The sequence below is a fragment of the Rhodofomes roseus genome (assembly GCF_022264815.1).
Source record: "Rhodofomes roseus strain CIRM-BRFM 1785 chromosome Unknown C8Q71scaffold_4, whole genome shotgun sequence".
In the NCBI taxonomy this organism is placed as follows: domain Eukaryota; kingdom Fungi; phylum Basidiomycota; class Agaricomycetes; order Polyporales; family Fomitopsidaceae; genus Rhodofomes; species Rhodofomes roseus.
Window position 1 is genome coordinate 813,921 of NW_025952960.1, and position 24,523 is coordinate 838,443.

General features: G+C 55.7%; 11 protein-coding genes across 11 annotated transcripts; 6 read left to right on the forward strand and 5 right to left on the reverse strand.

Moving 5' to 3' along the window:
• Nucleotides 1–192: 192 nt before the first annotated feature.
• Nucleotides 193–3,685, forward strand: C8Q71DRAFT_423247 (uncharacterized protein). Its single transcript, XM_047918465.1, has 2 exons — nucleotides 193–650; nucleotides 698–3,685. Exons 1-2 carry the CDS (start codon nucleotides 468–470, stop codon nucleotides 3,221–3,223), a joined length of 2,709 nt encoding a protein of 902 aa, XP_047782253.1. The 5' UTR covers nucleotides 193–467; the 3' UTR covers nucleotides 3,224–3,685.
• On the reverse strand, nucleotides 3,613–5,127 carry C8Q71DRAFT_904849 (uncharacterized protein; the record flags this gene model as incomplete). Its single annotated transcript, XM_047928870.1, has 4 exons — nucleotides 4,996–5,127; nucleotides 4,699–4,941; nucleotides 4,177–4,642; nucleotides 3,613–4,115 (listed from the first exon to the last, which is right to left on the reverse strand). The coding sequence occupies exons 1-4, from the start codon at nucleotides 5,095–5,097 to the stop codon at nucleotides 3,613–3,615; spliced, it is 1,314 nt and encodes a 437-aa protein (XP_047782254.1). The 5' UTR covers nucleotides 5,098–5,127.
• A 486-nt stretch (nucleotides 5,128–5,613) lies between these two features.
• Nucleotides 5,614–8,110, forward strand: C8Q71DRAFT_794860 (uncharacterized protein; the record flags this gene model as incomplete). The annotated part of the gene is made up of 12 exons (XM_047925569.1): nucleotides 5,614–5,747; nucleotides 5,803–5,961; nucleotides 6,015–6,384; nucleotides 6,446–6,557; nucleotides 6,632–6,685; nucleotides 6,749–6,929; nucleotides 6,992–7,082; nucleotides 7,143–7,249; nucleotides 7,313–7,517; nucleotides 7,582–7,720; nucleotides 7,778–7,939; nucleotides 8,088–8,110. 12 exons carry the CDS (start codon nucleotides 5,614–5,616, stop codon nucleotides 8,108–8,110), a joined length of 1,737 nt encoding a protein of 578 aa, XP_047782255.1.
• A 156-nt stretch (nucleotides 8,111–8,266) lies between these two features.
• On the reverse strand, nucleotides 8,267–10,262 carry C8Q71DRAFT_854657 (Creatinase/aminopeptidase; the record flags this gene model as incomplete). Its single annotated transcript, XM_047927082.1, has 8 exons — nucleotides 8,267–8,479; nucleotides 8,539–8,880; nucleotides 8,932–9,017; nucleotides 9,066–9,280; nucleotides 9,339–9,946; nucleotides 10,002–10,076; nucleotides 10,129–10,196; nucleotides 10,253–10,262. 8 exons carry the CDS (start codon nucleotides 10,260–10,262, stop codon nucleotides 8,267–8,269), a joined length of 1,617 nt encoding a protein of 538 aa, XP_047782256.1.
• Nucleotides 10,263–10,374: 112 nt separating this feature from the next.
• On the forward strand, nucleotides 10,375–11,976 carry C8Q71DRAFT_741248 (ribosomal protein S5 domain 2-like protein). Its single transcript, XM_047922806.1, has 4 exons — nucleotides 10,375–10,744; nucleotides 10,813–11,269; nucleotides 11,328–11,495; nucleotides 11,545–11,976. Exons 1-4 carry the CDS (start codon nucleotides 10,458–10,460, stop codon nucleotides 11,650–11,652), a joined length of 1,020 nt encoding a protein of 339 aa, XP_047782257.1. The 5' UTR covers nucleotides 10,375–10,457; the 3' UTR covers nucleotides 11,653–11,976.
• A 1,020-nt stretch (nucleotides 11,977–12,996) lies between these two features.
• On the forward strand, nucleotides 12,997–14,180 carry C8Q71DRAFT_741254 (uncharacterized protein). Its single transcript, XM_047922807.1, has 3 exons — nucleotides 12,997–13,407; nucleotides 13,470–13,661; nucleotides 13,722–14,180. The coding sequence occupies exons 1-3, from the start codon at nucleotides 13,159–13,161 to the stop codon at nucleotides 13,908–13,910; spliced, it is 630 nt and encodes a 209-aa protein (XP_047782258.1). The 5' UTR covers nucleotides 12,997–13,158; the 3' UTR covers nucleotides 13,911–14,180.
• A 93-nt stretch (nucleotides 14,181–14,273) lies between these two features.
• On the forward strand, nucleotides 14,274–15,618 carry C8Q71DRAFT_741256 (uncharacterized protein). Its single transcript, XM_047922808.1, has 3 exons — nucleotides 14,274–14,870; nucleotides 14,932–15,123; nucleotides 15,190–15,618. Exons 1-3 carry the CDS (start codon nucleotides 14,622–14,624, stop codon nucleotides 15,376–15,378), a joined length of 630 nt encoding a protein of 209 aa, XP_047782259.1. The 5' UTR covers nucleotides 14,274–14,621; the 3' UTR covers nucleotides 15,379–15,618.
• A 996-nt stretch (nucleotides 15,619–16,614) lies between these two features.
• On the forward strand, nucleotides 16,615–17,685 carry C8Q71DRAFT_423582 (uncharacterized protein). Its single transcript, XM_047918467.1, has 3 exons — nucleotides 16,615–17,095; nucleotides 17,150–17,341; nucleotides 17,407–17,685. The coding sequence occupies exons 1-3, from the start codon at nucleotides 16,841–16,843 to the stop codon at nucleotides 17,587–17,589; spliced, it is 630 nt and encodes a 209-aa protein (XP_047782260.1). The 5' UTR covers nucleotides 16,615–16,840; the 3' UTR covers nucleotides 17,590–17,685.
• On the reverse strand, nucleotides 17,404–20,053 carry C8Q71DRAFT_423633 (P-loop containing nucleoside triphosphate hydrolase protein). Its single transcript, XM_047918468.1, has 7 exons — nucleotides 19,590–20,053; nucleotides 19,496–19,534; nucleotides 19,205–19,433; nucleotides 19,043–19,147; nucleotides 18,850–18,986; nucleotides 18,762–18,790; nucleotides 17,404–18,699 (listed from the first exon to the last, which is right to left on the reverse strand). Exons 1-7 carry the CDS (start codon nucleotides 19,858–19,860, stop codon nucleotides 17,782–17,784), a joined length of 1,728 nt encoding a protein of 575 aa, XP_047782261.1. The 5' UTR covers nucleotides 19,861–20,053; the 3' UTR covers nucleotides 17,404–17,781.
• Nucleotides 20,054–20,363: 310 nt separating this feature from the next.
• Nucleotides 20,364–22,185, reverse strand: C8Q71DRAFT_701903 (P-loop containing nucleoside triphosphate hydrolase protein; the record flags this gene model as incomplete). The annotated part of the gene is made up of 7 exons (XM_047920213.1): nucleotides 20,364–21,137; nucleotides 21,189–21,217; nucleotides 21,271–21,407; nucleotides 21,460–21,564; nucleotides 21,618–21,858; nucleotides 21,917–21,955; nucleotides 22,011–22,185. 7 exons carry the CDS (start codon nucleotides 22,183–22,185, stop codon nucleotides 20,364–20,366), a joined length of 1,500 nt encoding a protein of 499 aa, XP_047782262.1.
• A 358-nt stretch (nucleotides 22,186–22,543) lies between these two features.
• C8Q71DRAFT_423557 (uncharacterized protein) lies at nucleotides 22,544–23,712 on the reverse strand. The gene is made up of 2 exons (XM_047918466.1): nucleotides 22,938–23,712; nucleotides 22,544–22,870 (listed from the first exon to the last, which is right to left on the reverse strand). The coding sequence occupies exons 1-2, from the start codon at nucleotides 23,531–23,533 to the stop codon at nucleotides 22,789–22,791; spliced, it is 678 nt and encodes a 225-aa protein (XP_047782263.1). The 5' UTR covers nucleotides 23,534–23,712; the 3' UTR covers nucleotides 22,544–22,788.
• Between the last annotated feature and the right edge of the window lie 811 nt (nucleotides 23,713–24,523).

The following is a 24,523-nucleotide window of genomic DNA, read 5'->3' on the forward strand; positions in this document are numbered from 1 at the left end:
GACAAGTGTGTTGGCCGATGCACTCGACGCGGCCGTGGCCCGTGGATGCGCCTGGTTCAGGTGTAACTGCATTCCTTCCAGTCGAATAAGCGAGTAACGTCATCGAGGACGCCGCGGGAGTGAAGTTAAACCAATTGCCAAGACTGGGCGGCTGGTACAAAAGTCACGCAGTCCTCGAAACGGCTAATCTCGCATCGCTCGTTCGAGACTGCTCTGTCCTTGGTTATCCCCGCAAATGCCCTCCTTCGTTTACTGATTCTCTCAGCCCTCTAGAGGTTGCTTCTGCCACGCTCTCTACTTGCTTTCGGCCTCACTAGGCGTCCTCGTTCACTGGTATCACAGCAAACGCGTGGTGGTCGCCGTTGTCTGGCTCCTGGGCGCCAACGCGTTTTGCTACTCCAAGTCCTCTCCACCGACGACCCTCTTCTTTCTCAGCCAACTGACGTCCTCTCGTTGTGCGTACAACCATGTCCTCGACAACTCGACCGAGACCCCCGCGAGAGCGGCCTCAGCCCATCGACAATCGCGGCTCGATGCTGCGAGCGTCAATCCTCGAGAGCGCCTTAGAGCTTGGCGTAGGTAGCGGGGGCACCGTTGCGAAGTGGATGTTCAGTCCTGTAGAGGAGGGCGATGAGGACATCGATGCAGAGGTGCGTGATTGAGCTGTACTACTTTGTCCGTCTCACCCGTGTAGCAGACGGCGGCATCACCAAGCTTGACCTATGCATCGACTGCCACTTCCGAAGATTCCTTTCTCTCCAACGCCCAATCTCCACGAAGCCAGCCCGGCGCTGGTATCTTACTTTCACCACCAAACCGGGTAGGCATCGTCCAATCCTCGACATACGCATCCCGCGAAGGCCTTTCTCCTATTAGTGAGGGCGCGCAGCGCCTACAGTTTGACCTCAGCGTATCACCCGAGCCACGGCTCGTCTCGCCTATTCCTCCATCAGGGCTGGGTAACAAACTTCGCAAACTCCGGCTCAACACGAATGGAGACGAAAGCGATGGAGGTTACATCAGCGAGGCGGGTAAAGGCAAGAAGGAGAAAACCAAGAAGAGCAAGAAGAAGGCGAAGGATGACGGGAATGGGACTGAGGACGAGAGCGATGGGGGTTACTTCTCGGAGGCGAGCAGGAAGCGGCGCAAGAAGATGAAGAAGGAGAAGAAGGCTGCAAAGGAGAAGAGGGCCGAGTCACCGGCCACCGACTACGAGACAGACGGTGGTGGTATAGGCCGCGCGAAGACCAAGAAGACGCGGGGCCGGAAGGCATCGATCATGTCCCCTGGCACTGGCGACGAGAGCGACGGCGGGAACTTATCAGAGTCCTCCGCGAAGAAGAAAGGCTTCTTCCGTCTGAACCCACGCTCACGCAAGAAACGCGATGCAGACGGCTCGCCCTCCCAGGAGGTCCCGCCCGTGCCTGCGTTGCCTACTATGCCTCACCCGATCGCCGACCACTTCATTCGTACTCTCACCCCGAACATGCCGGAGCTATCGCGCACTACGTCCGATACGTCTCGCACGACGTCCGAGTGGTCCCGAACGACAACAGAAACGGAGCGTACTGCTACTCCCGTAACTAGCTCGGTACATACTCCCGACGAGGCCAGCCTGATATCCTACGCATCCACGGAGCCCGATGCGGGATCGATCATCGCCCGCGAGGGACTCACAAAGGCATTCGGGGATGCAAAATCCATACACAGGCCGAGTTATGACGTGCTTGCGACATTTCGGAATCCATCTCCTATGCGTCCTGCACCCAACCAGCCTGAGGACGCGCAGAGCCCATTATCGCCATCGTCTCATCCGTTCTCCCGGACATATGACTCGCGGGACCAATCCAGCCCCCCGAAGACGAAGGGCACAAAGCCTGTCATCTCCGCACCTAACACCGCAATGCTGAGTGCAAAACACGTTCCTGCGCCGCTGGTGCTCGGCTCGCCAACCTCTATTCGCTCCCAAACCGCCCAGCAGTACCCGTTCACACCCGGGTCGGACTATGTCATGGTCACGCCGCAGGCTACACCAACGCCTAATCAATCAATGCAGCGACCCGCCGCGCCCTCCGACTTAGAGGCTGCACGGCCCGACTCCGAGTTTCTGCTGCCCTCCCCGAGCCGAAGAGGGTTCAATGATAACGGCCCACCAAGCCCCAGTGCCAGTCAATCCTCTCTTCGCCCGCAGGTAGCTGCATACTACAACATCCCGCCACCAACGCCGCCACCACAAGGCCCACTCCCAGATGTTCCCCCAGAGTTGTCGAGGCCGCCCTATGCTGCGTCCCCCGAGCTCTCGCGCACCGTCTCCGCGGACGACATGCGGGCACGCAGCCCGCTCGCCCGGTCACCCCTCTCCGCGACCCGCGCGAATCCTCCAACTCGTGCTCTGCCTCTAGCGCCGATGTCCGCGCCCATGCACTCCGCGCGGTCTGCGTCCGAGTCAGACGCGAGGTCACCATCCCCGCCTGGGGCCGCGCTGTCCGTGCCAGTCATCTCCGAGCCCGTTCCGCGGACGCAGCGCGGACGCATCTCGCCGTTCCCCGCGTCGCCTGTGCTGCCTTCACGAGCGCTGTCGCCTATGTTCTCGCGCTCGGCGTCGCCTGCGCTCATGACGCCGCCGGTGAGTGCAAACCCAGCCTTGAGCCCCCGTGCAGAGCGGATGGCACGGTATACTGGGAACAAGCCTGGGTCTGCGGATGGGTACATGCCGTCGGGCAGCTGGCGCGATCCCGGGCGCCTCGATGCACAGTGGGCACCGCGTTCGAACTCTTCGCTCGAACAGCGGAGACCAGACGCGTTCGACGCGCCGTCCGTACGGAAGAAAGTCTCCTTCGAGGACGAGCGGCCCTCCATGGACGAACCTGAGGACGAGCTCGTCTACGCCGGGGAGCGGTCAGAGCTGCACATGGGCGAGGATTCAGATATGGAGGACGACGCGGAGCACGTCGTGGATGACGACCGCTCGCTGTACCCCGAAGACGACGACCGCTCGCACTACGGGGACTCGCGCCCGGGGACGATGTACTCCGAGGGCGAGGGCGAACGGTATAGTATGTACAGCCAGTCGGACGGGCGGCGCAGCTTCTTCGACGAGGACAAGAGCGCGGCTACGCGCGATCGGTTCGTGAAGCAGGTCGAGAAGATGTACGGCGAGTACAAGGTCCCGCCCGTGCCAGCACTGAGTCCACAGCAACTGAATCGCGGCGTCGTTGGTTGAGGATGCGATGGCTGCTCTTATGATTGCCTTCTCTTGTTCGTCCCATGGACAGGTCTTGCGCCCGGTACTTATTGGTTCTGGCCGGTCCGGTACATATATCTTGGTCGTCGTGTCGCTTCCTTCGCTGTTCGTATGGCTTTCCCGTTAACGGACTCTCCCTCCTTCGGTGTATTGTGAGTGTTTTCTGTGTTCGATACCAGCGCGACTCATCATGTGTGTCTTTCGCTGTAGATCATTACCATGCCCTCGTACATAATATGTAGTAGGCTATGAAGATGGCGCCTCGTAATCATTGAGCCGTGGGGCTAAGGCAGATAGCGGGACCAGCAACAACGCAAAGCATGAATTGATGATGCAACGTCAACTAGCATATAATTCGTGCTATGGCATTACAACTGTGGTCCGATCAATCCCAGTTCCTTGACCACCGTCTCCAATACCACATACGGTTTGACCAATCTGTTCGCCTCCCACCCATGCTCAAGCTCCACCTTCTCGAACCGACTCAATCCTAGCCTTGATGGGCAGACAATGGAGACTCCAGCATTGCTCGCACGCATCCGACTGGAACTCGTGGCATGCTCATCTTCCATCATGTCCGGGTCAAAAGGCGCGTCGGGCCTCTCTATGAAGACCATGTATTGACTTCCGAGTACGTCTTCTTTGATCATCCTGCGGATCTTCGTAGCGGCACGCGCAATGACCCCTAGGCTCTCTCGCAGACCCTCGTCTTGGTGAAACTGCGGCTCTACGCACGCGAGTTGGAAGACGGCCACCGCACCTTCCAACAATTTCCGCTCGGACCGCTCGTGTTGCTCCTGCTGCTTGTCGGATGCCTTCAACATGTATTTGTGGGTCAAGCTACGCCAACGGCCAGCCACAGATGGCGGTTCTAGCCCCGAATAGGATAGTATCAACGGCTTGCTATTGGACACGCACGAACTGAAACACACCTGACTCCTGCATACAGCGGTGCGCACGATCGAGCATCTCGTTCACCATTGTGGCATGGGAGTACTGACCCCACGAGTCAATTAGCTGACAAACATCGTCCACAATCACCGCTTGGAGGACAATTTCCAGCGTGATGCGATCGTCATCCTGCGGTGGGTACTCGATCAAGAAGTCCTCGATTGTCGGATCCAAGTGTCTCTTTCCCTGCTCAGTCGCCACGGCTGCGTAGTCGCCGGTTGTACCCTGCCCAATGCGACATGCCTCGACTGCACGTTTCACTGCTTGATAGATTTCCCCGTTGAGCTCATGAACTGCTTGAACGATCTCGCTTTCGGAAATGGAGTCCCCTGCGCCGATGAAGCTCCGGGCCTCTAGGAGCTCTTGTCGTGCCGCTCGCAGTTGCGCCTCCAGTGTACGATTTCTTTTTGTTATCTCTTCGTTACGCCGCAGCGATTCATGAAGCTTCTGTTTGCTGATCAGTGGCGATAACCTGGTGACGATAGTAAAGTGGATTTACTCACCTGCGCTACGATCTCAGCTTCCCTGTCCCATAACATGTCGTTGACGTCGTGCTCAGAATCCGCAGGTGACCCGCCATCGATACTCCCAATGGCATACGCCCGACCCTTCCTATGTCTTGACCACTCGGACTCCTCACGAGACGTGGGGTTTGGACTCAACGGTCGTATCAGCTCTCCGGGTTCCTGGTCAGAACTAACATGATGCCGCAACATAGGTACATAGTGTCCGGCTCGTTTCTGCGTCTGTCGGCAACGTGTGAGTGCTATCTGCCTGTAGATCGTTGTAGCTACTCATACCTGGCATTCCATGTCCAAGCTCATCGTCGTCGGGGTTTGTGAAGGTTGTAGATAGCCCTCAGGCTCAACATCCGAGTGCTTCCCCCGGGTCGGGAAGACCATTGACGATGGACGTTCGGTCTTCACTACAAGGTAAGTGCCGGTGGTTGGGAAGTCATCGCCGTGATGATTTTGCCCGTCGGACGTTTTGCAGTGTCCAGCCGATGAGTACGGTGCTTGATCACACGTGGATGCCGTGCCATGGGAACGATGCTGTCGAGGTAGCATGGTCTAGGCGAAAATTGGCTGGGTTGTAGGTAAGTACCATGAACTCTAAGTCCACGAGTGGACACGGAAGCACCGATCCCGAGCACTGATTTGCTGCTGTCTGACGGCGCGGCCATGACTCGAACTCCGTGCGCGCGGGGTCGTCGGCAAGGCCGAATGTAGGTCCTGCCAATCTATATGTCGGAATAGGAGTGCCTGGAGGCCCGAGCAGCCGGACAGCGTATGGAGTCGAGTCATGGTGAGCTCATCAGCGCCTCACCCTTGTGCTCGATACCAACGCTTTGACGCAGTTTAGGTTCCTGATCATTCATCCTCCCATAGTTGTTGGCATCGCGCTCTCGTAGATCCATCATGCCCCGCGGACAGCCATACATTGGGACGACTCGCAAACTAGTGCTAGCAATAGACGTCGGGACTACCTACAGCGGCGTGTCATACTGCATCTTGACACCGGGTGAGATACCGAAGGTGCACAGTATCACTAGGTATGTCATCCTCGTGCCACCATACATTACTTCACCAAGTTCGTACCATACCCAGGTTTCCCGGCCAAGAAGGAGAAGATAAGTCAAGAGATACAAAGATACCATCTGTCGTCTATTATGATGATGGTGGTAAGGTCCGTGCCGTTGGAGCTGAGGCCTGTCTGGATAGCACTAGGGTCGAGGCCCAGGAAAACGGCTGGACTCTGGTAGAGTGGTACGCAGTAACACCATCTATGTTTCGTGACTGCTGAGCACCTGATCACAAAGGTTTAAACTACGTCTCCGACCGAGTGGCACGCAAGGAAAGGGCGAGTCATTGCCAAAGATTTGGATCACCAAGTCTGTGATTGATATCTTCGCCGACTACTTGGCCTATCTTGTTCGATGCGCTAAGGAGTTCATCGCTGAACTTCCTCTTGGAAGACAGGTACTGAAGTCAGAAGCAAACGTTGAGTACGTGATGAGCCACCCGAATGCTTGGGGTGGTAAGCAGCAGAACAACATGAGACGTGCTGCGATATTGGCCGGCCTGGTCCCTGACACGCACGCTGGACATGCAAGAGTCCACTTCGTCACTGAGGGGGAGGCTAGCCTCCATTTCTGCATTGTCAATGGACTTACTCAGGACATCATGAAGGTCAATACTACTTACCCTCTCGCTAGCAGGGACCAATTGAACTGAATCAGACACACCTTAGGTTGACAACCACATATTGATAGTAGATGCCGGTGGAGGAACAGTGGATCTGAGCATGTACAAAGTGCTCAATGCATCTCCATTGAACATTGTGGAGAGTTCAGCACCCGATTGTAAGCATGAGTGTACTATTTGAACATGGGTCATCTTGACACGCAGATGGCTGATGGTTTCATTAAATTACTAGGCCTCTTACATGGGTCCACCTTTGTAGACACCCTAGCTCGAATTATGCTTCAGGGTGAGCACTTTCATCTCATATGGACATGATTTACTGTTTACCCTCTGAGTCACAACTCATCAGAGAAGATGAGAGACTCCCGTTTTGCACACGGTGACTACATAGACTTGATGCTCAGCTGCTTTGAGATGAACACAAAACCCACCTTCCGGGATGTCTCAAAGACGGCATACATCAAGTTTGGAGGTCCTCGGGATACTGATGCTGGATGCAGCATCAAGAGAGGTGTACTCTCTCTAGCAGGGTAACACATACTATCAGATCTGAAAACGAGTATATTACTGACTGTTGAACCAACTTGAGTAGTTCCGACATTGCTGGGCTATTTAGCCCTTCAATTGATGCAATAAAGGGAGCAATTCAGGCACAAGTTAGAAATGCTGGTTGCAAGCCATCTGTGAGTGCTACATTACTGTGCAACTGCCACACCTGCTTGACATTTGGCACATGGCAACAGAGGATCTTGCTTGTGGGAGGATTTGCCAACAATCGATTCCTGCGTTCACAGCTCCAACACTTTGCAACTTCGAAAGGCATGGCGTTGTTCTGCCCAGAAGTACAGACGTACGTCACAGTGAATTGCGCAGTGTGACTAGCTACCACCCAGTATTGATGCACTTGATATAGGGCCAAAGCAGTTGCGGAAGGTGCCCTATGGCATCATCTTGATCACTACGTATCGGCCAGAATCGCCAGAGACATATATGGCACTAGCCACCTCAAACTTTATGATTCATCGCTCTTCGATCATGTTAATCGAAAGGATTCGACTATCGTATACGCAGATGGGCTTATGTATGTCCCGAGTGCCTTCTCCCGGATCGTGTTGCGGGTATATCACAACCCTTCTCATATGCGCTAGCAAAGTCGCTGATGCCGTCTTGACTGACCAACAGGGAACCTTAGTGGAGGAAGAACGAGAATTTCGATTACCCTTGGAACGCTGTTCGTCTCAACGCGACACTCAGATCTCGGCGGGAATCCTATGCTACAAGGGAGCCCAAGATGATCCACAATGGATTGACGAGGAAGCAGGTATCTGATTCCCATTTGCAGATTCATCACTGGCTATCACTGACGGCCGTCGAAAAGACCTGTTCTCTGTCCTCTGCACTGTGCATGCCGATGTCAATCCTCAAACATATCAACGTCGTATGGGTGTCCTCGGCGAATACTTCACCAAGGAATACCACGTAGTGCTACTGTTCGGTCTCACGGAATTGAAGGCACAGCTATCTTGGAAGGAAAAGGTCAGTAGCTGCTGTGGACCTGGTAGTTCTCTCCTGACACCGTATCCACACATGGCACTACAGGGCAAGGAACGCAGGTAAGTATATCGATCACATGGATCATGGCGTTCGTTGATCTGTTACGTGCTGCCGTAGAAGTCCTGCTACTATAGTATTCGATGACGAGGATGCTTGATCTGCAGATGAACCAAACGCGTAGGCGGAGACCTCAAGCATCATCTTGGAAAACCGTGCATATTCTAGGAATCATAGTTATCAGGCACTTGAGAAACACCGAGCACGACCGATTTTGTTAGTACATGCGTCACCAAAATACAAGAGCGTCCCACGATCACAGTAGCCCAGAGCATACGCCCTCAATCCAGTCGGTGTCACTCCGCACGGTCGTCAAATTCTCATAGCCGTCCTTGGTGATGACCACGGCGTCCTCGATCCGGACGCCCCCGACACTCTCGTATCGCTTCAACACCTCGTAATCGATATGCTTCGAGTCGCGGACCGGAGCCAGAAGATGAGGAGAGAAGTAAATGCCGGGCTCGACCGTCTAGAGCAAGTGTTAGCCACGCACTGTCCCTGAACGCAGCCAGAAACACTAGTACTTACCACCACCATCCCCTCCTCCAAAGGCAGCCTCAGCCTGAGGTACGCATAGAATGACTCATGGCCGAGCTCGACGCCCTTTCCGACCGTCTCGTTCCGCTCGGGCTTACTCGCGCTCGGCACGTCGTGCACGTCGAGCCCGAGCGAGTGGCCCACGCCGTGCGGGAAGAACGCCGTGCTCACGCCGCTCGCGACGATCGCCTCCTCCGCGTTCCACGAGCCCGAGCCGGGCGAGCTGGGCGTCTTGAAGATCCCGAGCCGCTGGAAGCCGCGCACGAGCGTCCGGTGGCAGAGCAGCTGGATGGCATCCCAGTGGACGCCTGGCTTGAGCGCGTCCATGGAGAGCTGGATGACGCGTTAGATGGGCATGGCTGGGGGGAGTAGACGGAGACAGACCCTTTGCATCTCGAGGACGAGCTCGTAGATCGCCCGTGCTTCGGGCGTGAACTTCCCGCCATTTCCAACGGGCATCGTGCGGGTGACTGGTTCATGTAAGGACCTCACGAGCGTTCAGGGAACCAGACACCTACTGTCGGATGCATAGCAGTCCCATTCGCACCCAGCGTCGATGAGAAGGACTTGAGGGTTCAGCTGCCGACCCTCGCCATGCGCGAGGCAGTCGCCGTTCTGGTGATCATGCGGACCGACGGGGCCCCAAGCGAATTCGCGATCGTTGCAGCAGTAGTGAAGTGTTGATGCACGGGTCGATGCCGCGACGATGGGGAGGTACGCCTGATGCACAGATCTGTCAACGTTGTGTCAGTCGCGATTCGCCGATTGTACTGCGACTTGAGCACGCGCACCCTTCTCTCCGACAAGAGGCAACGAACAGTGCTTCTGCCTCTGCCTCCTTCTCGATTAGCCACTCGTTAGGCAGGAACGGCCTGTCGACACCGGCACCATTGCCCGCCTTGATCGCCCCGCGCACGCCCTGGCCCAAGACACGCATAACGACTTCGTGTGCTCGAGAGCTAATCGCATTCGCCTGCCTGATCGCCTCGATCTCATCTGCATCTTTCGTGAGCCTTGCACGGTGCAGCGCAGGCAGAAGGTAGTCGTCTGTCGCCGGAGCATGCGGCGGGAGCACGAGAGCCGTGTACTGCGCCGGGAGGATCGGAAATAGGGGCGAGCCCGCGGGGAGGATATGGAAGGTCGCGCCGGGGTACGCCTTCATCTGCTCCTTGATCGCGCTCGAGAGCTCGCCGAGGTACTGTACGCGCGTCATCTGGTAGAGCTTGGTTGCCTCCTCCGCCGATGGCGGTGCCACGGACCACATGAGGTCGGCGAGCTCCACCTTCGGGATGAAGAGTTGCGTGAGGGGCTGCTCCGCGAGCGAGGTACCATGCTGGAAGGTGAGGAGGAGGTACGAGGACGGGACGGCGCATCCGGAGAGGTAGTAGAAGTTAGATTCCTAGTACGGAGCCTGGTTGAATGCGAGTCCGTGTGCGATATTGAATCAGTCAGACCTGCCGGAAGCTCAGCTCACGGTCTGTGTCATTCCGGAAAGGAGTTATTGCCCCTGGAATGAGGATGATTTGAGGCTAGAATACGCCGCATAAGTACGAAATGAAGCACAAGTAGTGGTAGACGTACCTTGGCGCGGTCTGAGGCCGGTAGAAGCTCGATGAGCTTGTTGAATGTCTTGATTATATGCGCTTGAGCTACATTATGGAACCTACATCAGTGTATGTTCCGACGACACAAGGAGAATAGCTACCAGGATACATAGCGTCTTTATTCGAGTGAAACGATGGAGGCCGAGGAAGAGTCAGAGTCTGACTCCGAAGAGGTCGCAGCCACTCAGCCACCCGGCGCGATGTCGTACCAAATCCGGGCATCTCTTTCGCCACCACTTCACTGTTCATCGTTCAGTGCTACAGAGCTTTCTGCTACTACTCGCTCAGTGAATCGCCTTTTCGGACATGGCAGTCCCTTCATTATCAAAAGCCGAAAGAGCATACATCCAGGCTTCACTACAGGCATCTCCGCCCTTGCGCGCTGACGGTCGGTCCCTGCTCGATTTTCGGACCGTTCTTCTGGAGACAGGCGTCGCGCCGCTCGCGAACGGTAGCGCGAAGCTGAACATCGGGAAAGCACCGCAGGAAGGCGGGGGCGGTACAGAGGTCATCGCTGCCACAAAGCTCGAAGTGGAAGACGTCGAGACCGGGGATGGAGTCGACGGCGGGAGACTAGTCTGCACAGTAACGTGGTTCGTACGCTCTCCCTCTGCACGCGCCCGGACTGTTCCGACTGCATAGCTGAGTCGTTCAAAGATAGTTCTCCATCTGCCTACCCGCACTTGTCCACGAACGCGCTGGACGAGCTGCAGTACGACCTGACCATCCTCCTGCACCAAACGCTCTCCCACCCGACTCTCCACCCCAACAACCTCGGGATCCTCCCGCACAAGAAGTCATGGCTTCTGAGCCTCGACCTTGTTATCCTCGCTGATGCAGGCAACGTCGTCGACGCGCTGTTCATGGCTGCGCGTGCAGCACTATGGGACACGAAGGTGCCAAGGACGCGGCCCTTACAATACCAGTCAAGGAAGGCAGGAGACGCATTGAAGAACGCAGACGCGATGGAGGTGGAGGGTTTGCCGGAGATCACGAGCGCATTCGACACACGCGACATGGCGAGGGCCGCTGCGGACTTCGAGCTTCCGGACTACTGGGACGAGGGCGAGGTCCTGGAGGGAAGAGACAGATGGCCTGTATGCGTGACACTGAATTTGGTACGCATACATCCAGACGATGAAAGAACTCTGTTGACGTATGTGACCGTCGGGATAGCTGCCGCCTTCACATTTTCTCGACGCGACGCTGCTGGAAGAGGCTTCGACACCCATCAGGCTCCTGCTGGCCTACTCCTTCCCCCACAAATCACAACCTAACTTGCAAGCGATGCGGTTCATTGGATCTGGCGAGGTCGTCTTGACGCAATTGAAGGCTCTCAACGCGGTAAGAACTCCTACACGCTTCATCCCGAAGGCCTCTGACAGTAGACTAGGATGGTGAGAAGTACGCTCGCTCGCTCTTCGATTCCCTCGAGACAAAGCTGCGAGATGAAGATATCCGAAGGAACGTGAAAGCCAGAGACAAGTTCGCTGTACGGTAACAGAAAGTCAAATGAGGGCTGCTTGGCGGCCGAAAAGTAACGCAGGTATTGATATAATGTGTACGAGTCGTATTGTCGGATTTGCTGCCGGATGGCGTCCATCTCATTGCTGGAGGTGTTCCCTCTTTCAAGGGGCTGTGCACACTTCATCAACGTCTGAACATGCAAGTCTTTGATAAGTCGCATACACTCTAAACCGCAGGGTCGATCGGCCTCGGTAGCTCAGCGCTCAGTAGCCATCGACAGAACTGTCTTGGACTTTTACAGAGTGTTTCGAGTAGGTAACCACCGTGATCCATCCAGTTCAGATGGAGAGCTGACGACGTCTCAGACCTCAGGTGTACCTAGGGCATCATATGCATCCTCGTACGCATCTCAGTAATAAGTTAAGCGAACTCGGACTTGGACTCCGCATGCAATCCTCTTTCTTGGCAAATCTTTGATCCCAACGCGACTCGGTCTCGCTCGGTCTCGTCAGTGAGGACTACCGTGTATAGGACCCCTGATAATTGGGGAGGAAGCCTTAATCGAATCCGGACAAATTTGGGCGATTCGGAGGGGCTGGGGCTGATGTTTGTCCGGACAAATGGGCAAATTTCGCCGGGAAGGGCTGAGGAACTGTACGGACATAGCTTGTCGTGATTGCTCGAGGGGTGAGGAACATCCGGACATGGCCAGCCCAGGTGCTCTCGCGAACGGCGTCAGCGCGACGACAACCCCCCGAGAGCACCAACCCTGCTAAATGGCGGGGTCCGTCGGTAGAGGCCTGAGGAAAAGTCCGGACAAACCCCCGCCGAACTTGGGACTGCCTGATTTTATCCGACCAAATCTCGCCAAATTTCGCCAAAAAAGTCCGGACAAAAGGGCTGAATTTGCGCGCGAGCAGATCAGGCCTCTCCGCATATAATCAGGGGTCCTCCGTGTATGCGGTACATAGTGGCAAGTATGCACAAGCAACTCAAGACATCCGTCCCTCGACCGGCGATCGCACTCTCGAGTCTCACATCGGCGACGAGCGGCCAATTCCATACTGGACCACTGCGACCTCCTCTACAGCACCGCTACAAGCAATTTGACAGTTTTCCGTCCCCGACAGGCAGCGGCTCTACAACACCGTTTTCCGTCAGTGAGCTCGAGCTGCCACTATGCATCTACCAGACGGTGGCGCGGTGGCGCTGGAGGAAAGCGCCGGCCAAGGCTCGGCCCCCTCCTCCCGCTCTGTCGTTGGAGCGCCCCGCTCGGCGCGGTCGTCGATGACCGCGGCATCGAAAACGGTGTACCCTAGGGCCTACAAGATCCCATGGAGCTCACACTGGGGTGGCCGAGTGTCGCCGCAGGGTTGCCGGGACGGTCTCCTGTCTCCGAGGTGCGTCACGCAACGCGGCACTGCCACTGCTGAGCTTATACTTCCGTGATATATAAGGGGTGCACGATGGCTGGGATCGACAACGCCTCGTTCATTTTCCCCACTTACGCCACCCTTCGTCCTTCAAATCACCGTTCACGATGTTCGCCCTCGTTAGCTTCCTCGCGCTCTTCTCTGCCTCCGTGTCGGCCATGCCCGCTTTGAGCGTCCGCCAGAACGGTGCTTCGTGTACTGGCTTGGCAGACGGTTCTACCGACTCGCCGGCGTACAACTTTACGCTCGCGGCGTACAACACGACGTTGTCCAACACGAACAGCACCGGCGCGCCGCTCGTGCTCGGTTGGGGACCCGCCGGGACGAGCCCCGCTGCAAGCGAGTGGGCGATCTCGGTGAGCAGTCCCTCGAGGGTGTAGTGCGCATGGGTGACTAATGAACGTTAATGAACCTCCAGACGTACGCTGCATGGCACTCAAACGAGTGGCCGTACTTCACCCTCTCGAACGGTGCGCTCTTCCCCATCCCGGGGCCCGACGAGAACGGCCTGGGCGCGTACGACTTCACGGTCGCCTCTGGTGCAGAGGTGGCCTTCTACGTCACCGAACACGAGTCGGATCCGGAGCCTGCCCTCATCTACTGCGCTTCTGTACGTCCGCCCTTTCAGCCTAAATTCAGAGTGGTCGGAACTAACCAGGGACCTCGATAGGCGGATGCCGACTCCGAGTACGCGAAGCTCGCTGTGAACAACGACGCGGACAGCTTGTCGCTGTGCCAGGCGACGACCGCCGCGTGGCCGAACACAGTCCTCGTGTACGAGGCCAACTCGAACAACACGAACTATGATTACAGCACCTGCTACCCTGTCCAGGTTAACATCGTCCCGTACGAGGCGTAATTAGTTTACACACCAGTGCACTCCTTTGAATATTTGATACTTGACGCATGGACTAACGCTACGGACTTCATGGACTGTCGTACTTTGCTTGTGTTGTTAGTTTAGTTGCTCCTATTATTAGTCCTAATGCATACAATACCTTATACTGTACGCGAATCGACTATCATATCAGGATCCTTCCCACTTTTTCGCCAGTACTGGGCAGACCTGTCAGCTCAAGGTATGCGCGTGTAGCGTGGCTAAATGGATCCTCTCCTCCTCAAGTACGACTTGTCAAATTTCATTTCAAAGGAGAGGAACGCGGTCACGTGACGGGATCCACGTGTACCGCGAATCTCGGGCGTAGTCTATCGAATTTATCTCGTTTCTCGTTTCTCGGCCATCCTGAATCCTCGAGTCCTCCTCAAGTCTCTCAAACACACTAGGGCCTTGGGACCTCATGGATCTGACAGCTCGAGTGGCCAAGTGTCGCCGTTGTCATCCAGCACAGCCCGGATGCCGTGTGCCAAGGCCCCCCACGCCCGGTCTGTTGTCTCCGAGCTGTGTCACCGGACCGTCGCGTCACTGCTAGCAACTTGTGGTGAGCATGATAACTTGCGCGGTATATAAGGAGTGCGAGTTGGACGACAACGCCTCGTTCGTTCTGACTGTTCACGACCAACCTTCGAGAGTAACCCCGAGTCGCATCCACACCCTCAACCTCCACTCACGATGTTCGCCCTCGCTAGCCTGCTCACGCTCTTCGCCGCCTCCGTGTCGGCCATGCCAGCTTTGAGCGTTCGCCAAACCGGTGCTACGTGCACGGGTCTGCCAGACGGCTCGACCGACACGCCGGCGTACAACTTCACCCTCGCAGCGTACAACACCTCGTTGCCGAACGCCAACAGCACTGGTGCCCCGCTCGTCCTCGGCTGGGGACGTCCGGGCACGAGCCCTGAAGCGAGCGAGTGGGCCGTCTCGGTGAGTCCGCCATGCGCCCAGCGTGCAATGTGGGTCTCGCTGATCATGAGTGGGGTTCTAGACGTACGCCGCGTGGGGCTCGAACGACTGGCCGTACTTCACGCTCACGGGCGGTGCGCTCTACCCCATCCCGGGCCCCAACGAGTCCGGCCTGGACGCGTATGATTTCGCGCTCCCCTCCGGATACGAGGTGGCCTTCCTCGTTATGATCCACGAGTCCACCCCGGTGGTCCCTTCCGTTTACTGCGCTGCCGTGCGTACTCCTCATTTGCTGATCTCTGAGCAGTATGAATCTGACTGTTTGTCTGTTATGTTTCAGGCGGACGGTGACTCGGAGTACGCGAAGCTCGCGGTGAACAACGATGTGGACAGTTTCTCGTTGTGCAAAGCAACGACCGCCCAGTTTACGAACGTCGTCCTCGTGTATCAGGCCGATGCGAACGACACATTCTACGACTACAGCACATGTTACCCCGTCCAGGTCAATATCGTACCCTATGAGGCGTAATCATCTTTCACTCTCATTCCTTCCCCACACCCTATCACGGACTAAATGGACTAAATGTGGACTTCCGCGGGCTCAATCATACATGGCCGGCTTTCTTTGCTAGGGGTACTTTGGAAATAGTGTATGAACCCTCGTATAATGTACACAAACTTGTTCAAATCAGGATCTGAGCGTACATAACAGAGTTGAGTAAGATTTGTCATCGCGGTACTACTGGCGGTGTCTTGTAGTACGTCGAAGTCAGTTGTTCTTCACTTTCTTGCTGAATGCCCCCTTGCTCCTCGACTTCATTCATCATTTTCTCTGCTTGGACGTCCCCCTCTGAGTGGGAATCCCAAGGGAATCCACCATGATCAGGGCACGCACACTCTGTTCAGCGCTGTTCAGCATCCGTGAGTCCGAGCGCCAGAAGCGTCACCGCCACATCGCGCTGCTGAATTCAGTTCACCAGGTACGAGCTTGGGCCTTACATGTTTCACCTGTCTTCTCATGACACACGACGTTACTGAACGCCCAGAGTCAAGCCGCTGGTCTTACCGCAACGTGTCCATTGCGGTGCCACGAACGATAAACATGAACGCCATGCGCTGGATGATTGCCCCTCCATTGCCGTCGGGCGAACGCGAAAAGGTGAGTAGGCTGGACACTGCTCAAACTCGCTAAAGCTACCAGCCTCGAGTCCACAGGCTCCTCCGCGGTTCGCGCAATTAAGTACATTGCTCTTACGTATGACGCCTGCGCCCCCATCGAATCTGACCGTCAGGAACCGGCGCCGACAAGCAACGTGAAGACAAATAGTGAGTCACACTGAGCTGTATTCGCACGTTGGTCGGCGAGGTAGGCAAGTCATCTGTCGCCGTTCACGTCGATGACGAGGGCTTGTATGCCCGAGCGTCATCATAATGATGGCCTGCCTAGATGAATGGTCGTGTCTGCAGGAGAATGGCTTGCAAGACCAAACAAGAGTGCGCGAGCTCCCTGCACTCGTTTGCTACTTCAAGCCAGCGCATGTTGGTATACTGCGGCGACCCATCCCGGAGTCACGCAGGCGCGGAAGACTTACCATGGCCAGAGCCTGCCGTCCTCAATTTCAGTGGCGTTCTAATCTTATACAACCAATTCAAATACGGATCGCTCGCATCGACAGCTTGGATGGCTGTCGCCGATTGACTGACATTTTTCTCCCGAAATGCTCACGGCGCGCCCACTGGCACGTAAACCCAGTTGTTGGGCTCGGGACCGGGGCTTGAGCAGTGTTTCTGGCCCTGAGCGGGACAACCAAGCCGGTACAGGCGAGGTGAGCCTTCAAACTTGAAACGCACGTTGTTGCGTCTTCGTTCTTCGGAGGGCGCCCTGCAACATATATAAGTTGCTGCGTCAACCCCGAGTCCTAGGTCCAACAGCGCAGTAACAGTCCTCGTACTGCACCGAACCAGCGACTCTCCCGTGCACCTACACAGTGATGCTCGCTCTCGCATGGTCCGCTGCATTGTTGGCTGCCTCTGCACCAGTCATGGCCAGTATCCTGGGCCGCCAGCCTGAGATCCCGGCGTCGTGCGCTGGCTTGCCTCAGGGCTCGCTCGGGTCGCTCTCGTACAACTTCACACTCTCCGCGTATAACCTAGACAAGCCGAACGCGAACTCGACCGGCGTTCCGCTCGTGCTTGCTCTGGGACCGCCCGGAACGAGTGCCGCGGCTAGCGAATGGGTCATCGCGGTAAGTAGATTGTATTCATCGAGCATATGGTTGTGCATTGACGCGATCATGTAGACGCAGAAGACCGCTGGGTCTGACGATTGGCCGTACTGGACCATGGTCAACGGCGTGCTGACCCCTCAACCAGGCCCCAATGAACAGGGTTTGGGGGCCTACGCGTCTACCGTTGACCAAGGCGATGTACCCGCCTTCATCGTGACAATTGCCGAATCAGACCCGAACCCTGCGGACATCTACTGTGGTGCGGTACGTTTCATTTCAAGGCTTGGGAAGGAGGTTTGAAAAGTTTTTCTGACATTGCTTTGGTATAGGATGAGTCTGACGAGTACTTGGTACTCTCCGTGAACAACAACCCCGATGGCTTCTCGCTTTGCACGGCGACAGACGACTACGATCAGAATGTAGTCGTCTATGAGGCCGAGCAAAGCAACTCAGCTTACAGTTACGACACTTGCTACGCCGTTCACATATATATCGTCCCTTACACGGCTTGAGACAGCTTATGGTATCGTCTCGCGGTGACGTTATCGGGACAATCGAGTATCATTTACTACACACTGCGTACATCCTCAGTATCTTGACTGGATAATACTATGCATAGAGTAGGTGTAGTTATCGTACATCGCGCGAATAAGCATGGTCAAGAATCCGTCTACACCCTTAGTCTCCTAGATAGTTGCCTTCGATCACTGGTCTGCCCGGGCCACTGGAGCCTCAGGGGTAACTCCGCTAGCAGTGGACGGAGAGCCTTGGTCCCCTGATGCTTCTACCGGCGATTCCCCTTGTCCTTTCTGCCCGCGCAGCTCTGAGATCCAGGCTGGTGCATCGCGCACGGCATCGAATGGCCGTGTCTTATAGGCCATGAGGTACCCTTGTAGAGCTGCGACCGATACCTCACGTTCAGGAATAGCCTCGCTGAATCTCCTGGCCAGTTCGCATGCGACACTGTGCGGTACAGTGATACCGATAGGCGGGCCATTCTTAACTTCTTGACCAGCGGGTGGCGAAGACTCCACATTGAGGAGAGGAGTCACCTCTTTCGCATAGAGCCCATCGCCATCGACGGCGCCTGCAGTGGTAAGAGAATTGCCGCTTTCTTCAACTGGTCCGGCGGAAGCACTAGACGGGGACGAAAAGAAGGCCTTGAAAATCTCTCCTGCCTGATACTTGCTCGCGTTGTGGAACTTGATGTGCACGTCCATACGGCCGGGTCGACAAATCGCAGGATCCAGAGCACCGTAGTTGTTTGTCGTGGCGAAGAGGAGGCGTCCGTCTTGCAATGCAACTCCATCCAGGACGTTGAGCAAACCGCTGAGACTGACGCCACTGGTAGGCATCGCTGAGAGTGCGGAAGTAGTAGTGCTAAGATCTCCGTGTTTCAGATTTGTGTCTCCAGAGAGAAGTCGCTGGTTACGCTCGTGTCGGAAAGCAACGTCGATGTCTTCCATTAGCGCTATACACTTGTCAGGCATGCGGCTGATGAGCGATTGCAGTTTGTCGTCGTCCAATCCAGCCTTCGACAGAGTGATGATACAGATGTCTAAACCGAGCTCGCCTGCTATGCTTCGGATGAGAGTTGTCTTCCCGGATCCTGGAGGGCCGTACTAGCAATGAGGTGAGAATGTCAGCGAAGGGATAAGAAGTAAGTTGTGTTAATGAGTCGCACCAGAAGGTAGCCTCGTCGGAATGGGATACCTAGACAATCAGATTGTGTTAATATGGCCAGTGTGCAGACTTGACGCAAAGTAACTTACCTCTATCGGCGTACCACTGCCCGCTTCTATTGAACTCGACCACATCACTCAATACCTCTTCTTTCACCCCGGGATCGAGGATGACCGTACTCAGCGAACGCTTCGGTTGTGCCGCAACAAAAACCCATTCGTAGTATCTTTGAAAGCCATCAGCCGAGGTAGAATCAAGAACGACACGTGTATCCCCACTCACTCGTTCGCAGTGTACACGGACACCATGCTCGCTTTTGCATCCTTATAGCTCTTTTTGGCGTCGCTGAGCAGTGTGTCCAGGATCGTACGACTCAGAGCCAGAATTCTGCAAGCGAGGTGTCAACGCCACACTGTCAGGGCTCTGAGTCCAGAGACAACATACTGGATTTCGAGAGTTTCGATTGGATGGCTCATCGACGACTCCGAGCTTCGGCTTCGAGACACGCGAATGCAATGGTACCTGTACCATAGGTAGTGAACTTTGTACAAGCTAGGTATATAACTGGTGGGTTGGTCTCCGTCACCGTCGCCGCCGAAAGCCTGTTGGCACCAAGTACGAGACGGTTGTAAGCCGTAGTTTCTTGTCGTAATTTGAGCTGTTCGGGCGTGTTCTGTTGACATGGTTGTGATGCTATGAGAACATACATAGTGGTCAGGGACATGATCAACGTACGCCACGATGGGTGCTGCGACAGCCAACACAGGATCCAGCCTAAATGAACGCCGTCAGGCTCACTGTAATTCGTAGAGGTTGGGAGAAGCCTTACTGTAAGCAACGTCTTCTTCGCTGAAAGTTATCGTAATCCACGGCAAATCGAGAAGCCAACGCCACAGTACGTTGAGGGTTCGGCGGCAAAGCTCTATAACGGCCCCAAGCAGGGCCAATTTCGCCCAGCATTGAACACCAACACCGGTGATGTTTGTCAGTACGAATCTTGTCAAGGGAGGCCAAGAGCAGTCAGAGACGAGGGTGGTATTGGTGGCGCTAGCATTGAGGAGGGAACCTGAGACGGCTAGCAGAGAGTGGATGTGTTCCATCCTGAAGTCGATGGAAGACGTTGGCAAAAGAACGAGAGCCGGAGACCTGCTATTTATTCACTGCGGATGGCGCGCCACAGTAGACGGCGTGTCGGACAAGACCACACATGTCTAAGCGAAACAAAGACTGTGGCGTGGTAGGTGTTGATAGTGTGGTCAAATTAATGCCACGAGTAGGCATATTCAACAGCATCATCAGAGCTACAGAACGCCTCTGTCCAGTCATAGCACGCCATACAATCAGCGAAGGTGGATTAGATATACCCACCTTCGACAACGCCAATTCGAACACGCATTCAGAAACCGAGGAAAGCGGTGCTCTCCACCGCCTCTGAACACAACGAGAATCGCACTCTCCCCGAGTCCCTTTGTGCATCGCGACGGCACTAATATGGTAACATAGAGCAACAGCATCAGCGACCACACAGAAATGATTCTCTGCACGCACTGCCTTCCTTAATGATTGGTCATACAACACACATATGGAGTAGTCATTGGCAAGCCTACTCCGACTCGTGGCGCTCTTCGCCACCTTCCCCGCCCAGTTCTAGTTTCACCCACCCGGGAGCGTCGTCTACGGCGTCTTGTGGTCGGATCTTGTATTTCATCAGGTAGCCCTGTAGAGCAGCCATCGACAGCTCGCGATCGGGAATAATCTCCGCGAATCGTGCTGCGAGGTCCTCCAGGCCCTTCACTGCATCGTCTGCTGCCGGCAACGCATGAGGTCGACGTACGCCTGGAAGGAGCTTCTCCAGGGTCCCGGGGCCCGGAGAGGCTATGTCGGCCCCTCTGCCAGCAGGTACGTAGAAGCACTTGAAGAACTCCTTCGCCTGGTACTTGCTAGCGAGCTTGAATTCGACATGCACGTCCATGCGGCCGGGTCGTCGCAGCGCCGGATCGAGAGCGGAGAAGTTGTTCGTCGTCGCGAATAGCAGTCGTCCTTCTTGGGCGCCGATGCCGTCGAGAGCGTTGAGCAGCCCGCTCAGGGTGACGCGCGCGCCGGGGTCCTGAAGCTCCATGAGCGGAGGCTTCTCGGTGGCGCCGGCGTCTCCCTCTGAGTCATCACTACGAGGCAGACTGCGCGTGATTCCTTTGCTGAAGGCCGCATCGACATCCTCCATGAGGGCGATGCACCTCTTCGGGAGACCACCAATGAGCTCGTACAGGGAGTTGTCGTCTAGTCCGGCCCGTGACAGGGTGACGATGTAGACATCCAAACCGAGCGCGCCTGCTATACTCTGAATAGTGGAGGACTTGCCAGATCCAGGTGCACCATACTACGACGCGGTTTGTGAGTTGAGTTCACCAGATGCATACTATGTACGTACCAAGAGATATCCTCGACGGAACGGGATACCTAAAATGTACTCGTCCATAAACGATACCGTTTCGCTAGCATGTCCCACTTACCTCTCGCGGTGTACCATGACTGACTGTCTAGGAACTCGCGAGTATCCTCTAGTAGCATTTCCTTGACTCCGGGGTCCAGAATAATCGAATCGGTCGTGCGCTTTGGATTAGATGTGATATTGATCCAATTGTTCATGCTAAGGAGTAATGTTCAGCATCCGAACACAAACCGCAGACCATACAACCCACCTATTCGATGCCCAGACTGAGATTAGATTCTCCTTGGCCGTCTTGTACTCCGAACGAGCCTCGTCCAATAGCTCGCCTAAAATCCGATGGTTAAACGCAAATATCCTTTACCGAAGTCAGCGCACGTCACGCAATCTCCTGCACAAAGACGGACAAACCGTATATACAGGTACTCCGACTTCCTGGCATACGACGAAGTGGACGTCGAGTTTACCACTCGATTGACCAGCATCAACCTGCGCTTGTACCACATATGATACGTCTTGTCGACCCGAGGTAGGTATGACATTGCCTTGCTGGTGTCTCTTGTATCGTCTTTGATAGGAAGCCAGGGATGCGGGGAGTGGTCCGCTTCGAGGCCATAGTGTCGAGTGGTCACTTCGATGTCCCTCGCCTGTCCTATGTAAGCCAGGATATATGAGTTGCTTTGTCGCGTCACAAGAACGGAGTGACGTACGCCACACGGGCCGGCGAGAAAGCCAATACAGTAGCCAATCTATGCTGTTGTCAGACAAACACGATTGAATCATGGCCAAGGACAGTGGTCGCACTATACATCGGATCGTCCTCGTCGAAGGACGCCGTCAGGCTGATTCTATCGACGACCGATGTCGCCAAAAACAAGAATACTCGGCGATACACCTCTATGATTCCCCCGGTGATCAACAGCCTCGTTCCTTCATGTAGAGCAGATGAAGACGGAAGGTGAGGATACAACAACGACATCCTCAGCGAAGGAACACGCAGGGACACCCTGCTGTCCGCGCCATCGAGCGCCGTCAATGAAATCCTGCTGGGGTCCATGAGGGAGGTGGCCAGGAAGGCCAACGTCGCCCAGGGGCGCCGAGTGCGTTCTTTGAGAGAGCGGTAAACGGACCGCAGTGATTGAAGATTGAGTCACGTCGAGATGTAGTTCACCGCCTCACTATCGAGCGCCGTCTTGGCAGTGTAGCAACACGTGTAATAATTAGCGCGTTAGGCAACGAGGACGACAAGAATAACATCACGCACCAAATCTGTCGACCGCGAAGCCCGGCGACAGGAATGAGGGTAGACTGGTTAGCAGAGTACCTTGACCACGAAGGTCGCACCGCACAGTCGCAAGGGGACCCGCACTGAAGAGGCAGTCGAAAATCAAATGATCCAGTACCATTGGGCCTAAATTACAGCATGCTAGATGGGTAAGTACAGAAGATGGATGAGTGGTAGCGCAGATTCGAAGATGGGGTTGAGTCAATATGAGTAGCCGATTAAAGTGACATGAGTATACCACGCGAGATTGGTGATGCGGGTCGTGTGAGGGAACGAGGATGACAGATTGTTTGACGTTCAGTGGGAGCTGCGAGCGTCGACCTGCTGCACTGGGTGGTTGTACGGATGGTTCAGACAGTCATAGCATGTCGTAGTGGCACTGTTCCGGCAGTAATGACAAGCGTTGCCCGTCAGGTTAGGTCAATTGTGAGCGATGGTGTGCGTACCTCAAAGCATTCTCATGGCAACAACTGCGACAGACCGTCCTACCGCAGCCACGCGGAGTCGCTTCTTTCGAGGCTTTCTCAATGCCCAACGACCAACTTGGCTGTTCGTCTCCATCTGTGTCCGACTGGAGTGGCTTGCGACGTTTTCCGGCCGGTGTACGCTCAGGCGCGGGGTTAGACAGCGCGTTCGCTGTCCGCGAGTTCGTACTGAGCGCGAGCGCAGGACGCCGCGGCGATGGCGAAGGTGACGGAGACGGGGTAGAAGAGCGGGTCAAAGCGGGCGTCGGAGGCATAGACAGCGGCGGCGCGCTGCACGTCCGCGAGCAGACCAGACACGTCGTTGCCCGACATCTAAGCCGACAATCAGTAGCACAGACGCATACAGCACGGATCGCGAACCTCGCACAGCGCACGACCTCGTTGACCTTTCTAGGGAAGCTTCTGTGGCAAGAAACGCAGACGGGGATCCCATCGTTGACCAGATCAAGGTGTTGTTCCACTGGCGTAGTCAGTGTAGACGCGTCTTTCAAGCTGGATTGTGCTGAAACCAGCCTGCGCCGTTTCGGCAGAGGCCTCGCTATCCGCTCAAGTCCCATTGCGGAGGAGAACAGAAGGTGGCAGTCCCGGTCAAGTCCCGGTACAAGAGCGTTGCGCGCTTCTGCAAACAGCCATGCCGAAAGAGGTCTACAGTCATGCACCGGTCACTGTAACACCCAAACAGTGTTTAGCCATTTTCTTGTCTACGGAGTGAAAAATTCTCATGGTTACATTTTCAGATCATTACTAGCTACTCTCACAACATTCTCGCCAGGTTTTGTGTCCAGAGCTTGAGGGAGTGAATGTACATAGTCGAAACACAGGTGTTACAGTGGGTGATGAGGATGTCACGCCAATAAGCGCCCGCACAGCGCCACCTCTACCTCGAGCGAAAGTTGCTTGTTCTGAGCTGGATGTACCTCTATCGTCAACGAGGGACATGGTACGTATCTTATAATACCATCAGAAATAAGGAATCATTAGAGTAGCTTGGGTCTGAGCTATTTTGAAGTGTTACAGTGACCGGTGGTGTTACAGTGACCGGTGGATGACTGTACGTCACGAGGCAACTGTATGAGTACTTGATGAGTACACAAGTACTTAGTTCAAATGGACTCCTCCTCCTCCTCCTCCACCTATCGACTAGCAAAGGAGACCAACAAGCATCGCGCATTCAGTACGTGCGTCGAGTGAGCAAAAGCTTAAGCAATGTCACAACCAAAAAGGACTACACTGAGGGGGAATCGAACCCCCACCCCGTAGCTGTGCACCAGGTACAACTCCCCCCCGCCCACCCCGCCCCCTCCTACCACCCACGTGCACCTGCCCGCCGCCGCCGCCGCCACCGCCGCCACCGCCATGCCACCCACCCCCCTCGCCCACCCCGCGCTGACGACCACCGTCACGCTCGCCGCCGTCGCCCGCCCCGTCCACAGACGCCACGTGCCGCCGTCGCCCGCCCCGTCCACAGACGCCACGTGCCGCGTGGGCCCGCGCCCGCCACCCGCGTGGGCCCGCGCCCGCCTCTCCTCCACAGGCCGCCACGCCCC

Excerpts from the sequence above, each read along its gene's own strand:
- C8Q71DRAFT_423557 (XM_047918466.1), bottom strand. The coding sequence starts at position 23,533 with ATGGGACTTGAGCGGATAGCGAGGCCTCTGCCGAAACGGCGCAGGCTG. Across the intron at positions 22,871-22,937 it reads TGCCATGAGAATGCTTTGAG|TGCCACTACGACATGCTATG; the intron begins GTACGCACACCA and ends CTGCCGGAACAG.
- C8Q71DRAFT_423247 (XM_047918465.1), top strand. The coding sequence starts at position 468 with ATGTCCTCGACAACTCGACCGAGACCCCCGCGAGAGCGGCCTCAGCCC. Across the intron at positions 651-697 it reads ATGAGGACATCGATGCAGAG|ACGGCGGCATCACCAAGCTT; the intron begins GTGCGTGATTGA and ends CCCGTGTAGCAG.
- C8Q71DRAFT_423633 (XM_047918468.1), bottom strand. The coding sequence starts at position 19,860 with ATGGAACACATCCACTCTCTGCTAGCCGTCTCAGGTTCCCTCCTCAAT. Across the intron at positions 19,148-19,204 it reads ATCGAAACTCTCGAAATCCA|AATTCTGGCTCTGAGTCGTA; the intron begins GTATGTTGTCTC and ends CCTCGCTTGCAG. Across the intron at positions 18,791-18,849 it reads GCAGTGGTACGCCGATAGAG|GTATCCCATTCCGACGAGGC; the intron begins GTAAGTTACTTT and ends CTGATTGTCTAG.
- C8Q71DRAFT_423582 (XM_047918467.1), top strand. The coding sequence starts at position 16,841 with ATGCTCGCTCTCGCATGGTCCGCTGCATTGTTGGCTGCCTCTGCACCA. Across the intron at positions 17,096-17,149 it reads CTAGCGAATGGGTCATCGCG|ACGCAGAAGACCGCTGGGTC; the intron begins GTAAGTAGATTG and ends GCGATCATGTAG. Across the intron at positions 17,342-17,406 it reads CGGACATCTACTGTGGTGCG|GATGAGTCTGACGAGTACTT; the intron begins GTACGTTTCATT and ends GCTTTGGTATAG.
- C8Q71DRAFT_741256 (XM_047922808.1), top strand. The coding sequence starts at position 14,622 with ATGTTCGCCCTCGCTAGCCTGCTCACGCTCTTCGCCGCCTCCGTGTCG. Across the intron at positions 14,871-14,931 it reads CGAGCGAGTGGGCCGTCTCG|ACGTACGCCGCGTGGGGCTC; the intron begins GTGAGTCCGCCA and ends GTGGGGTTCTAG. Across the intron at positions 15,124-15,189 it reads CTTCCGTTTACTGCGCTGCC|GCGGACGGTGACTCGGAGTA; the intron begins GTGCGTACTCCT and ends GTTATGTTTCAG.
- C8Q71DRAFT_741254 (XM_047922807.1), top strand. The coding sequence starts at position 13,159 with ATGTTCGCCCTCGTTAGCTTCCTCGCGCTCTTCTCTGCCTCCGTGTCG. Across the intron at positions 13,408-13,469 it reads CAAGCGAGTGGGCGATCTCG|ACGTACGCTGCATGGCACTC; the intron begins GTGAGCAGTCCC and ends ATGAACCTCCAG. Across the intron at positions 13,662-13,721 it reads CCCTCATCTACTGCGCTTCT|GCGGATGCCGACTCCGAGTA; the intron begins GTACGTCCGCCC and ends GGACCTCGATAG.
- C8Q71DRAFT_741248 (XM_047922806.1), top strand. The coding sequence starts at position 10,458 with ATGGCAGTCCCTTCATTATCAAAAGCCGAAAGAGCATACATCCAGGCT. Across the intron at positions 10,745-10,812 it reads CTAGTCTGCACAGTAACGTG|TTCTCCATCTGCCTACCCGC; the intron begins GTTCGTACGCTC and ends GTTCAAAGATAG. Across the intron at positions 11,496-11,544 it reads AATTGAAGGCTCTCAACGCG|GATGGTGAGAAGTACGCTCG; the intron begins GTAAGAACTCCT and ends ACAGTAGACTAG.